Here is a 14,320-nt window from a genome sequence, read left to right as displayed (position 1 = left end):
AGGCAGGGCTTTAGATTCCTGGATCGCTGGGTGTGGTTCTGAGTATGTATTCTGCACTTATTGCTCCAGCAATGCTTGATGCTATACTTTAAGTGCTCCCTAGAAATCCTTACCTTGACTTTTCAGTTTCCGAGTCTAAATCTCTGACTCTCAAACATGCCTATGTGCTTTCTCGTCATTTCTGTTTGCTGTCTGAAATTTGGTTTAATAAGTTGAGAGATAAACTGTCTTCTCTTGCACAATCTGTAGAGATTTAACCTTTTCCTTTTAGTTTTCCATTTGGAAAACAGCACTTTGTTTACTGATGGCCTCGAGGGCATCAAGTTTCTGTTTCAGCTCTGCAATTTCTGTGCTTTGTGATACCATTCTCAATAAAAGGGAGATGGTTAGATTCGCTCTTGTTGGCGTTGATCATTTTCTGGCACTTGAGCGGTGCACATATTATTTTCCATTTGCCAGTCCAAACCTGGATATTGTCCAGGTCATGCTGCAAGTAGGCATAGACTACTTCAGTATCTGAGAAATTGCAACGAATTTGTGCAATCTTCAGTAAGAATCCCCATTTATGTGATGGAGGGAATGTTATTAGTGAAGCAGCTGAAGATAGTTACGACTAAGAAACTCCTGCAGAGATGTCCTGGAGCTGAGATCATGGACTCCCAAATACCATAACCATCTTTTTTTTTGTGCTAGGTATGAATCTAACCAACAGTTAATGTCCTTGGCAGGTAATAGATTTCATAGCTAACTTTGGGGCATTGACTCACTCCTTGTTGAGCATCATTGGATTTCAACAAAGACTTGATTGAGCAACAGAGATTCCAAAACAAGTTTATGCCAATGCTGTTATTGCCTCCTGAGCCTCATGTGAAATTTGTAAGTTATTTTGCATAATACATTTGCAAAGCTGTGTGCTTTCTCATTGTTGAGTATTTATGCTTTAAAAAGGACTACTGAAGTTGAAAAGGGCTGTCTTTATTGAACTTACGTCATCAGATTTTTAACAACTAAAATTTTGATTGACAAAAGCAATGAGTTAAAAAGACAAATACTGACCTAAAATGGCTACTGTGATTTCTTCACCATTGAGCCAAGCTTATGAAATTTCCTTAAACAAGGGTCCATCTTTGTTTATTTAGTTAATTGGGAGAGTCAGATCTGCGTTGCAAGACCTTTTTTTTAGGTGTTAGTTTTGGCTCAGACTGATTCTTAATGCTGGCCCAGCCAATACAGCTGCACATACCATCAGTGATAAAAAAAATGTTGAAGAGCAGATGGCTTGGCAGCAGGCATTTAACAAATTTAACTGTATTTCACCACCAGCCATAGGAATCTTAACAGAAACCTGTGTTTTATGCAGGTGCTTTGAACGTCATGAAAGGTGCTTCACCCGAATATCTGAGCCATGTAAAGAAACACTTGACCTGATGACCAAATGTTTGGTAAAAGAGCTCCATTTGGAGGAGTGTCTTGAAGGGACAAAGTAAGGTTTTAGAAGTGAAAGGTGGGCATTTCAGAGCAGAAGGCCAATGAAACTACAGGCATTGGTGGAGAAATCAAAATTTGGGATGCTTACAAGAAAATAGTTTATAATCTGCAAAGGAACATTTCTGTCGAGAAATAATTATGCCCAAAGACCTTTTTTCTCCCAAGCGTTATATCTAATTTGAACACCCTCTGTGGAAAAAGTGGAAAAAATGACTTCAATTTCCTGGCATTTTTCTTCTTTTGTTAAATTTAGATACTATAGGTTACATTGTAGCTTAGTAATCGGTACTAAATAATTTTTATTGCAATTCTAACTTGAAAATAAGAGAAACGGTTGAAATAAGAGTATTTGGATATTTACTTCAATCTTTTCTTTGGGCCATGTGTCCCTGCTACTCATTTATCATCCTCTTCTATCCATTCTGACTTTGTTGAAAATGTTAATTTTTTTTTGCGCTCTCCAATCCATGGTTTCCTGGGAGGTGATTTGTACCAACAGTGACTTTAGCCTTCACTGAACCATTGCCACATCCTCCACCGTCCCACCACCACTGCTATTGACTTAAATCTGATCTGATGCACACTTATTACTATAATCGCATTTGATATCATTCTGTAAGATCTTGTTATTTTGAAACTTAGATTGTTAATCAAAATAAAATAATCTCGTACACCCCGCTTTTAACTCACGGACTCTTGTTACATCTCCACCCCAGGTGGTCTCTTGAGTCGCCTTGCAAGTTCTTGTTTGAAAGAGTCCTTTTTCAGCATCCTTGTGATCTCCTGTCTTAGTGTCTAGTTTTGTTTTGTGACAGAGTTTGGCATGTGCCTGCAATGCAAGTGCTATACAAATTATTGATGATCCCTATTCATTGCCATTTGAGAATTCAAGTTTATTGGAGGAATTGTGTTACAAACACTTCACAGTTGGCCTGCTTAGGCTGTATTGTTTTGTTTAAGCCTTTGAGAACAAATGAAAGCAGAGCATTTGTTTACCATGCCACCTGTTCAACAAACATGGTTTGACACCATAAGAACATGAAGCACTTAATCAGATTTTCACTTGTACCTGACTTGCCCTTTCTTAATACTTGAAAAAGGAACAGTGGTGGGGAGGGGTTCGTTGACTTAACTGTGCTAGATGTCTTCATTCATTTGAGAGAAATAAATGTCTCATTCTGTGCCTTGTTAATGGTTCCTTCAGAAATCTAAAGAAATGAAGTAAGTTTATCCTTGGAAAAAATTAAGTTTAATAATCTTTTCAAATAATTTTTACTTTTGAACAAACACTTGTGTCTGAAGCTTTTGATGAAGAGAGACAGCTATCGGTTGTTAAGATGAAAGTAGCAGGACGAAAGCCACCAGGTACTTGCTCTGGTTTTCTTGTTGAATTTTACCAATGTTGAGCTTATTTTGTGAGTTTGAGAACTTGGGAGGTTGAATATTAAGTGAGTTGGGCTGTTAACAAAGTGTTTAACCAGCAATAGCCCTCATCACTTGACGACATGATGCTGCCTCACAAGAATTTCACCATGTTGCTTGTGAGAAGCATAGAAGATGGCATATGTTGTTTCTGTTGTCAAAATGGACCTTGCTGCATTTGTCACCGATACTGCTTCATATCTTGCTGCAGCCCACATCAGCTCAGACCCCGAGAAGATTCCACCCCAGTTTTTCATTAGATTTGACTTTCAATTTTTATTTTCCTCTGGGGAGGGTGCAGCAAAGGCTCACCAGGATGTTGGCTTGTTTGGAGCATTTTATTTAAGAGGAGAAGTTGGATAAACTTGAATTGTTTAGACTGGAAAAACAAAGGCTGAGGGGTGATGTGATAAAGATGCATAGACAGAGTGGATTGTCAAGAGGACCCAGGTTCAGGGTGAGGGGGCGCAAGTTTAGGGGAGAAATGCAGGAAATGTTTTGAGAGGGTGATGGGTGCCTGAAATGCATGACAAGTGGAAGTGATGGAAGCAGGTATGATGGTAATGTTTAAGGTGTATCCTGGTAGACACATGAATGGGAATCAGACAGAGGGATAGAAATCGTGCATTGGCAATAAGTAGCGGGTCTAAATAAGGATTAGAATCCGTGCAGACTTGGTCAGCCAGAGGGTTTGTACCTGTGTTTTGTTGAGTTGTATAAAATCGGATTTTCTTTTTCTACATCTAAAGGTGAGAGTGCGAATATTGAATTGAAGTCCATGAGCATACAAGATGGCTGTGAACAACAGTGGGAAAATAATTTGGTGTGAGAAGTTTCGAATCAATGTGCAGTTGATTTCTTCAAATATGCAGGGAGCTTTTTTTAAAATCCTCTCTGAAGAGTATTTGATTTCAATCCAACTGATTTGTTTTTTAATGGTTGCTTTGGAATATTGTCTGCTCCAGGCTTCATATTTTCCAAAGGAACTATTTGTTGGAGACTGTTCAGAGAAGGCTAATTAAGGATAATTAAGACTTTGAGATTCCTGCAACAAGGCTTGCTTATATTTTATTTGACAAATGTGATTTAGATTGCATCATCTTAATAGGGACAGATAAAACTTTCTTGAAGAGCATTATTTAGGTTGGATTTGGAACAGAGCAAGTAGATAGTTGATATAATTATGTTTACAGTAGTAAAGCAACAGATGAAGATTGCTTATGAAATAACATTCCTTTAAAGGTATTCTAGAGTTTTCTCAATTTTATCTTATTTATTTTCTTTTTTATCTTTTGGGATGATGGGGTCAGAAGAAATTAGGCAGAAGTTATAGAGTTAGCTTAAAAGCTGGATAAGTTGTATGTACTTCCTGATCATAGTTAATGTGTCAAAAGGCTACTGCATGTTTCATTTAAGTTTTATGGTACTGCTGCTTTTCAGCTGTTCCTGTTAAATAGAAAATATAGCAGAGTTAACCAAAACTCTGAACTACTTGTGTGTTTCAGGTTTGGCGCGGTGGCTGAATGGTTAGCACTGCCGTGTCACTGCACTGGGGACCCAGGTTCAATTCCAGCCAGTTTGTATGGGGTTTGCATGTTCTCCCCGTGTCTGTGTACGTTGTCTCTGGGTGCTCTAGTTTTCTTCCATGGTCCAAAGATATGCAGACTAGGTGGTTTGGCCATATTAGATTGCCCTTTGTGCGCAGGGGTATGTTGGTTTGGGAAATGCTGGTTTACAGGGATAGGGTTAGGGTGAGGGTCTGTGTGGACTCCAAGGCAAATGTCCTGCTTCAGCACTGTCTGGATTCTGTCATTGCCTTGCTTTCATTTATCTTTTAGCACTTAACAAATAGAATTGGATTTTATTCCCAAGTGTAGGAATATAAATGCAGAGAAAAAGATGCAAAGTCGCCATTCTCTGGTGCTTCAAAAGCTGCCTTCAGATATGATTTAATGATTATTGAGAATCTTTGTGTGGTAAGGAAATTACTTGTAAGAATGCAATCATACTTGGATTAAACAACATATAAAACGTCTTTACATCTTTAAAGATGCTCTAACATTTTGTAAATAGTAACATCTCTGGCATTTGGTGTTAGCTGCCTGTTTTAGCTCTCGAACCAGGAGTGTTCTGAATAGTGTGACTCTTAGTGGGACTATACAGACGTTTTAAAACATGACACAAGATGCTCGACTATAAATACATTTGTGTTCATGTTGAAAATAACCAGTCACTTGTTAGGTTAGCAACATGAGTTCATAGCAGAATCAAATAAATTAAGTTATTTTCTAAAGATGCCAGTGCTCAAAATGAGACAAGTGAAATTCTGACACCATCAGTTTTCTGTATCAATGGAATTTTGTGTGTAAACCTGGACATTTGCTGAATTGAAAGATTGTATTCTTGAACTGTGGGAAATTCAAATTCTACTTCTTTGGAATACTGATCTTTCTCTCCCCAAAAATGATTTTAGGATTCAAATATTTTATTCAAAATAGTATATATATTTTAGGAATCCTATTTATTTTAGGATTCAGGAATGTGCTTTTACAAACCCTTTTTGTATACTGAACAATCCACAGACTCCAAACTGAGAGGGACTTAGCACATTAATTTTTATTTTATGTTGCCAACAACTGGATACATTATTCAATTATTTCGACTCCAATAGCTTGAAGACATCCACACCTCTTACAGTGCAGGAGATTGTATTCATGTGAGACCAGCATTGTAGGTCTGCTGAGAATATCTCCTTGAGAAAGAGAATCGGTAGTCAGTTGACATGCCTACCGGGTATTTGCAAATGACTGAAGAACAGCCACTGAGGCACAGATCTTCCAAAATGCAAAAGAGAGGTGCATACATTCAGTGAATCGGGATAAGGAAAATTTTAATGAGCCTCCAGTGTTGTGTTTTTCTGTTGTTCTTGACTGGAGATGCATTAAAGTAAGACTTGGATATGTATATTTGCTTGGCAGCTAACTAAACTAGCTCTGAAGCACAAAAATCAAAGACCTGCGGATGCTGGGAATCGGAAATATAAACTGAAATCGCTGGAAAAGTTCTGTAGGCAGAAAGCAGAGTTAAAGCTTTGGGTCCAGTGACCTTTCTTGACAGATGCTGCTAGATCTGCTCAGTTTTTCCAGTAGTTTCTGTTTGTGTTTGTTTGTGTAGCTTGATAACAAGCACCTCTAACATCATTAGCCCTACAACTCCACTTGTGAACTCTTGTGTTTCCCTGTTTATCACCAATCCAATACTAATGGATGTTCCTTCAATTGTAAACAGACTGAGCTTGGGAATTCCCTCCCTGCACTCTTAATATGAACATTACCAAATTGGGGATGGGGGGGGCGGGGAAATTAAGTGTCTTGAGATGCTTTTATCAAGTTAAAGGCACCCTAAAAATAAGTCACTGCTTGGAGTGTCTCTGGAAAGATTGGCTAACATATGAGGGAGAACAGGTAACATGCTGTAAACTGTTGGATTTCAATAGTCACAGTTAGAACTATGTCATATTATTAGTTTCACCTTTGACGTCCTTTTCCCCTTCAAGAATTTTAGTGGTGCTTGTTGTGATGCTGACCCATCGGCCTTAAGGTGTGCCCTATGGTTCCTGATCCCCTTTTGCCTTGACCTTGCTCACTAGCTTTTCTGTCTATTTTGTGGCATGTTGATTTAGTGGTTTATTAATGTAAGCTGTTTATTCATATTCTAATGTCTGACATGGCAAGAAGGTAGGGAAGCCATAGGGAGGTGAAAAGTAGTACATACAAAAGAGAACAGTGTATGACAAGTCAGGTGATGAAAGCAAAAGTCGAGCTTTGTTTGATAGTTAGTGCACTCGGTGCATTGTAAAAATAGTATTTCATATTCAGCCAAGAGCTCATACAAGTGATACCATTTTTAAATATCTTGTCAAAGACCCTGATATCCTCAGGATATTGGAAATGGGTTAATTATTTTCAAAAGTTAAAACTCAATGTGACATTAGACTGTTTTTCTTATTTTTTTAAAGGCAAAACCATGTGGTTAGTACATGTCTTTCTAAAGTCTCAATTATCCTTTGTGAGCATGTCTGATATCTATCTATCTCTCTGTCCGTCTGTCCATAATGCTACTATTTGAAGTTGTATCTAGAATATGGCCATGAGAATTTTGTCCAATGTTATAAGCTGCTCTTTATAAATCTGTTTCAGGTTGGGAAAGAGACAGTACAGACAACTGAAGATCAGGTCATGAAGAGAGATATGCCACCAGCTTTCATTAAGTGAGTGTTGAGTTACATACAAAAATAGACTTGTAATGAATTTCACTTGTACTGATCCTGATTTCACTCATCCTGATTTCACTTGTACTTAGCAATGTTCTTATTAATGCTTCTGTAATGATTAGAATTCTGGTGAATTCATTTCCTATACTGGGGAAAGGTTTTTCAACGTGTAATTTGTATTCAGGTTCATCTTCTTCCTAGCAACTCACTGCCCAAACTACCATCAACACCTTTTATGTTGTGCAGTTTAGTATGGCGAGCCGAATAGCTTGGCCTGATTCACTGTTTTGCCATCAACTGTTCACATTTATTTGTAGGTATGCTGAGCAATATATCGAACTGTATTTATGTTCACTGACTTATTTGCTGAAAGATGACCTGTTTTGTCCAAGCTTAAGTCTTGCCTTCAATCAGACAAATCTCAAGAATGCCAATTCAAGATAATCCAAGATGGAGGACAGGAAAACTTTTGGTGATAAGAGCTGCTCCTTTTTTTTTTGGAATATTTCTGGTATTAAAGCTGATTTCCTCAAATTCCAGGCAGAGTAATTGCTGTTTTCTAAGCTGTTGCATTGTTTTTGAACTTTGGGGGGGAGAAAAACTTTCGGTGGGCGGCACGGTGGCCCAGTGGTTAGCACTGCTGCCTCACAGCGCCAGAGACCCGGGTTCAATTCCCGCCTCAGGCGACTGACTGTGTGGAGTTTGCACGTTCTCCCCGTGTCTGCGTGGGTTTCCTCCGGGTGCTCCGGTTTCCTCCCACAGTCCAAAGATGTGCAAGTCAGGTGAATTGGCCATACTAAAATTGCCCATAGTGTTAGGTAAGGGGTAAATGTAGGGATATGGGTGGGTTGCGCTTCGGCGGGTCGGTGTGGACTTGTTGGGCCGAAGGGCCTGTTCCCACACTGTAATGTAATCTAACAAAAAAGATGAAAACAATAGTACTTTCAAAAAGAGGAAGAGAGACCAAGGCAGAGACCACATGGTGAGTGTGTGTGTGTGTGTGTCAGAGAAACCTACACTGCTGTCTGACACAGCAGTGAATCTGCGCAGCTATTGACTTTGCTGTTTGAATTTGAGTATTTCTGGACATGGGAATACCTTGAAGAAAAATGAGCAATAGTGAAATTCGCAGCTGACCTTGAAACCTGTGTAGGAGAGCTCACAGCACAGGAGCAGATAATTGCATGGCTTTTAAATGTAACCTCACTGTCTTTTCTGAATAGTGAGTAGAGTGGGTTCTTTTTGGTTATGTTTTATTGATTGAAATTTAAAAATATAAAACATAACTTTAACTTGCCCAACATTGACTGGAAATGCTATAACTCTCGTACGTCGGATGGATCAGTTTTTGTCCAATGTGTACAGGAGGGTTTTCCTGACACTGTATGTTGAAGGACTGACGAGGGGAGGCCACAATGGATCTGGTAGCTTGGTAATGAACCAGGCCAGGTGTTTGATTTAGTTGTAGGTGAGCACTTTGGAGAGAGTGACCATCGTTCAGCTACGTTTATTTTAGCGATGGAAAGGGATAGGTACATGCTACAGGTCAAGAGTTATCAATGGGGCAAGGGCAATTATAATGCGATTAGGCAAGAATTAGGATGCATGGAATGGGGTCGCAAAATGCAGGGGATGCAGACAATGGAAATGTGGAGCTGGTTTAAGGAACAGGTATTGTGCATCCTTGATAGGTATGTCCCTGTCAGGCAGGGAGGAAATGATAAGGTAAGGGATCTGTGGCTTACGACAGAAATTGCATCTTTTGTTAAGCAGAAGAAGGAAGCTTATGTGTTGATGAGGCAAGATGGTTCAGATGAGGTGATAGAGAGTTACAGATCAGCTAGGAAGGATTTAAAGAGAGAATTAAGAAGAGCAAAGAGAGGACATGAGCAGTCTTTAGCAAATAGAATAAAGGAGAACCCTAAAGCTTTCTATAGGTATGTGAGGGATAAAAAAATAATTTAGGGTAGAAATAGGGCCAGTCAAAGACAGAAGTGGGAAGCTGAGTGTGGACCCTGTGGAGATCGGAGAGGTACTAAACGAACATTTCTCATCGGTTTTCATTCAGGAAAAGGAGAATATTGTAGAGAAGAATGAGGTACGAGATATTAAATTAGAAAGGATCAAGGTTAGTTACGAACAGATGTTATCAATCCTCGAAGGAGTAAAAGTAGACAAGTCCTCTGGGCCGATTGGGATTTATCCGAGGATTCTCTGGAAAGCTAGAGAGATGATAGCAGAGCCTTTGGCTTTGATATTTGAGTCGTCATTGTCTACAGGTTTAGTACCAGGTCTGGAGGATTGCAAATGTTGTGCCCGTGTACAAGAAGGACAGTAGAGATGACCCAGGTAATTATAGACCCGTAAGTCTGTCTTCTGTTGTAGAAAAGGTTTTGGAAAGGTTTGTAAGAGATAAGATTTATAATCATCTAGCAAGCAACAATTTGATTTCAGATAGTCAACATGGTTTTGGCAAGGGCAGGTCATGTCTCACAAACCTCATTGAGTTTTTTGAGAAGGTGACCAAGTATGTAGATGAGGGTAGGGCAATTGACATGGTATACATGGACGTCAGTAAAGCCTTTGATAAGGTTCCACATGGTAGGCTGTTGGAGAAAATGCAGAGACATGAGATTGAGGGTGATTTAGCAGTTTGGATTAGAAACTGGCTTTCTGAAAGAAGGCAGCAAGTGGTGGTTGATGGAAAATATTCAGCCTGGAGTCCGGTTACTAGTGGTGTTCCACAAGGATCTGTCTTGGGACCACTGACGTTTGTCATTTTTATAAATGACTTAAACGCAGGCATAGGTGAATGGATTAGTAAATTTGCAGATGACACTAAAGTCGGTGGAGTAGTGAACAGTTTGGAAGAATGTACAGGTTGCAGGGGAACTTGGATAAATTGCAGAATTGGGCTGAGAGGTGGCAAATGGAGTTCAATGCGGATAAACATGAGGTGATTCACTTTGGGAAGAATAACAGAAACGCAGAATACTGGATCAATGAAAAGATTCTTGGTAGTGCAGATGTGCAGAGAGATTTTGGAGCCCATGTATATAGATCCCTGAAAAATATCCACCCAGGTTGATAGTGCTGTTAAGAAGGCATACGATGTGTTAGGTTTCATTGGTAGGGGGATTGCGTTCCGGAGCCGCAATATCATGCTGCAACTATACAAAACGCTCGTGTGGCCACACTTGGAATATTATGTACACTTCTGGTCATCATATTTCGGGAAGGATGTGGCAGCATTGGAAAAGATGCAGAGGAGGTTTACCACTATGTTGCCTGGTCTGGATGGAAGGTCTTACCTAAGTCTCTCACCTTTCCTCATCTGTTCTCATTGGAAAGAAGGCGGCTAAAAGGGGATTTGTTAGAGACACACAAGATGATCAGAGGATTAGCTAGGGGAGACGGTGAAAGTAGTTTTCCTTGGATGATGATGTCAGCTTGTACGAGGGGCACAACTACAAATTTGAGGGGAGATAGAATTAAGACAGATGTCAGAGTAGGGTCTTCACTCAGTGGTAAGGATGTGGAATGCCCTACCTGCCAATGTGGTTAACACAGTCACATTAGGGAGATTTAAACAATCCTTGGATAAGCACATGGATGATGATGGGATCATGTAGGGGGACGAGCTGAGAGTAGTTCACAGGTTGGCGCAACATCGAGGGCTGAAAGGCCTGTTCTGTGCTGTATTGTTCTATGTACTAAGTCCTAACGAACCTATCCCAACAGTCACTGCGTCAGAGGTCAGATCAGCTTTCTTTCGTGTGAATCCAAGGAAAGTCCAGTGGCCCTAACTTCAGCGGTCACAAAGTGGTTTGAAAGGCTGCTCATAGCATTAATCAACTCCAGCCTCCCCAATACTCTTGATCCACTCCAATTTGCATATCTGACCAACAGATCCACTTGCCCTTCTCTACTCCCTCAAGCCCTTGACACCAAGAACAGCCATGTAAGAATCCTACTCATTGACTACAGTTCAGCCTTCAACACGATTATCCCCTCGAGACTGATTATTAAACTTAGTGATCTCAGACTAAGCCCCACTCTTTGCAACTGGATCCTCAGTTTCCTGACCCACAGGTCACAATCAGTGAAGATTGGGAACAATATTTCATCCTCACTAACACTCAGCACTGGAGCCCCCCCAGGGATGCGTACTCAGCCCCTACTGTACTGATTATATTCCCATGACTGCGTCGCCAAGTACCAGACTAATGCCATTTACAAGTTCACTGATGACATCACCATTGTTGGTAGAATCACAGATGGCGACAAAACAGACTACAGATGGGAGATGGAAGACTTGGAAAAATGCTGCACAGAGAACAACCTAGTTCTCAAAGCCGGCAAAACCAAGGAACTCATTATTGACTTTCGGCGGGATGTTACTCATGCCCTCCCTACACATTAACAGCACAGTGGTGGAACGAGTGGAGAGTGTCAAGCTCCTGGGAGTGGTTATTCACAACAAGCTTTCTTAGACTCTTCATGTGAACACACTGGTTACAAAGGCCCAATAATGTTGTCTCTTCCTCAGGCAGCTGAGGAAATTTGGCATGATGGTGAACACTCTTGCCAACTTTCATAGGTGCACTTGAGGATCTGAAACTTACCTCTTGAACAAAGTTCTTGTGTAATGATTTTCTTTCACTGGAGACCACGGAGTAAAGAAGGGCATGTTATATACCACAATCCATGAAAATGAATAACTATGGTATGCTGACGCTTTAGTATTCAGATTGTTTGAGGAAAATCTTGGATGATATTTAAAACAAGTGCTGACAGGTTCTCAGCTGTTGTACCTGTTCCTACTCCTAATTTTTTCTCATGGCTTTCTTTGTTTTGTGAAAATGGTGAGAACACAGCTCACAAAGCAAGTTTGTCCAATTATAAGCTACTGTTGCTTCAAAGGGCAACTCAATGAAAATGAAGTACTGTTAAAATTTGCTAAAATCAACATTCTGTACCAGGTTGGTGTCAGAGTGGGTGTGGAGTTTGTGGTTTGCTTGGTGTCTGAATGCATTTAATGCTCTGGTGTCACCACTTGAGAGCTCCACAAAATATTTGATTTTTATCATCAGTAGTAATATACTGATCATAAGTTTCTGACTTCTGGAGTTCTTGCTGATTATTTCAAAATACATCGTAAGATGGTCACAAAAGGAGTTAAAATACATGGGGAGCAAATAGCATAGAGAAAAGGCTATCTTGCAGTGAAGCAACCAGCATTTGTTACATTTGTTCAAAATTATCTATAAATAACACTTGTCCATATGTATCATCTTTTCAAACTTCATGATATCCATTTAGTTCAGTAAACCTTGGAGTGAACAAGTTAGCAATATGTCATCCAAAAGCTTCCGGTTTGTCTTCAGTGTTGTTGTTGTCGTCGTCGTCGTCATTACTGTTACCTTTGCACTATATACAGGTTTTGGGATTCATTCTGTTCATCTCTGAAGAAATCCACTAATGTATTTCGAAGTGAATTGAACACTTATCCTAATTTACTGATTTATCATTCATAGGGTTGAAAATGCCTGCACTAAATTGATCCAGGCTGCACAGATGCTGAAGGACAATCCATATGCTGTACCTGCACGTGATTACCTCATTGATGGTTCCAGAGGTATTCTTTCTGGAACTTCAGACTTACTGTTGACATTTGATGAAGCGGAGGTATTCTTTTATGACAATTTATTCCTCTTTGTTTGGGCAAAATGTTTCTGACCTTAGATTGCATCTGTCTGTCTGTTAGTATGCCACAAGTTGATGTGTTGTGTGTAAATTAAACAAGTTAATTTTGTACCAATTAATTTTACCTCCCAGGTTCGTAAAATCATCCGTGTCTGCAAAGGTATCTTGGAATATCTCACAGTAGCAGAAGTGGTCGAAACTATGGAGGATTTGGTGACCTACACCAAAAATTTGGGTCCAGGTTAGGAACTGGGTTTACTTGAAGTTCAAGTTATTACTAAAGCAACAGTTGAAAATTAAATTGCTTGAAGCCAAACTTTGAAAGATGTCCTAGTTTGTGAAGCTAAACTTGTTACTTGGAGCATAAGCTTATGTTCCAAAAAGAAAAACATTCAAATTATGACCAATTTACAATTGATAACATTTGTAACCAGATACATTGATGTGTCTGATGGATGAAGGTTGAATGAGAACTAACTAGCAGCTGCATTAGTAGGTCTGGAATGTTGGAAATGTAACTCCAAAATTTATGTTTTAATCCAACTGAAGTTCATATTGTGCATTGGACCATTTATGTATATCAGAATTTAAAGCGTGGGCAGCGTTGGCATGACTTGCATTTCTGTTCTAATGTGCTGCAATTATTGATTTTATTTTTCCTTCTTTCTTTCCTGTGCCCCCAATTAGGAATGACTAAAATGGCTAAGATGATAGATGAAAGACAACAGGAATTGACCCATCAAGAGCACAGGGTTATGCTGGTAAATTCCATGAACACAGTGAAAGAACTTCTTCCTGTACTGATTTCAGGTACTTCTGAAAATAGCCAAACTTCTGGATGGGGGGGGGGATCCATCAGTATGTTTCAACAATGAAAATACCAACCAGCTGTGATGTTTTTTCTTTTCCCACCCCTCCTTCTGTACCCTTCAATCTTGATTACAGGTCATCATTCAAACACGTTGATACGTTGGTGACTTGATATGTTTTTATTCAAATCAGATAAATCTCCTGTTGCTTAAAATCTTCAGCATAATATTACATCTCTGACTTGATGGCTGAACTTTATTTTCAGTTCCTTTCTCTTGGCATGCAGATTTGAATTGATTTCTGTTCAAGCATTACACCAATTTCATTTTATTTTTGTGAAGGTGTGTTAATGCTTTTTGCATAATCAGTACTGTGTTGAAAGTTGAGAAGGAATAAATTACTCAAAAAATATACTGCCAAGAAACTCAGTTGTTGGAAATAAATGGTACTTTGATACAGATGGCCTGAAAGTAAACTCCAGAAGGGCTTAAAATAGTTGTTTAAAAATATTAAGGGTATGAAAAATAACTGGCTAGTATTTTGGACTGGGACTGTTTTGGAACATTGTAAAACAGCAACCTGATTTTTTTTTTCCAAACACTAACAACTTTCTGGGTCTTT

The 14,320-nt window shown here is 39.4% G+C and overlaps 1 protein-coding gene across 1 annotated transcript in view; it reads left to right on the top strand.

Moving 5' to 3' along the window:
- Positions 1 to 14,320, top strand: part of vcla (vinculin a) — a 117,924-nt gene that overhangs the window by 43,930 nt on the left and 59,674 nt on the right. Inside the window, exons 2-5 of the mRNA XM_043678615.1 lie at positions 7,110 to 7,180; positions 12,721 to 12,871; positions 13,022 to 13,130; positions 13,577 to 13,699. Of these exons, the coding sequence (XP_043534550.1) occupies positions 7,110 to 7,180; positions 12,721 to 12,871; positions 13,022 to 13,130; positions 13,577 to 13,699 (454 nt within the window). The remainder of the gene's footprint in view (positions 1 to 7,109; positions 7,181 to 12,720; positions 12,872 to 13,021; positions 13,131 to 13,576; positions 13,700 to 14,320) is intronic.

The sequence above is a fragment of the Chiloscyllium plagiosum genome, chromosome 38, assembly GCF_004010195.1.
Source record: "Chiloscyllium plagiosum isolate BGI_BamShark_2017 chromosome 38, ASM401019v2, whole genome shotgun sequence".
Taxonomy (NCBI): Eukaryota; Metazoa; Chordata; class Chondrichthyes; order Orectolobiformes; family Hemiscylliidae; genus Chiloscyllium; species Chiloscyllium plagiosum.
This window is presented reverse-complemented; position numbering and strand designations above follow the sequence as displayed.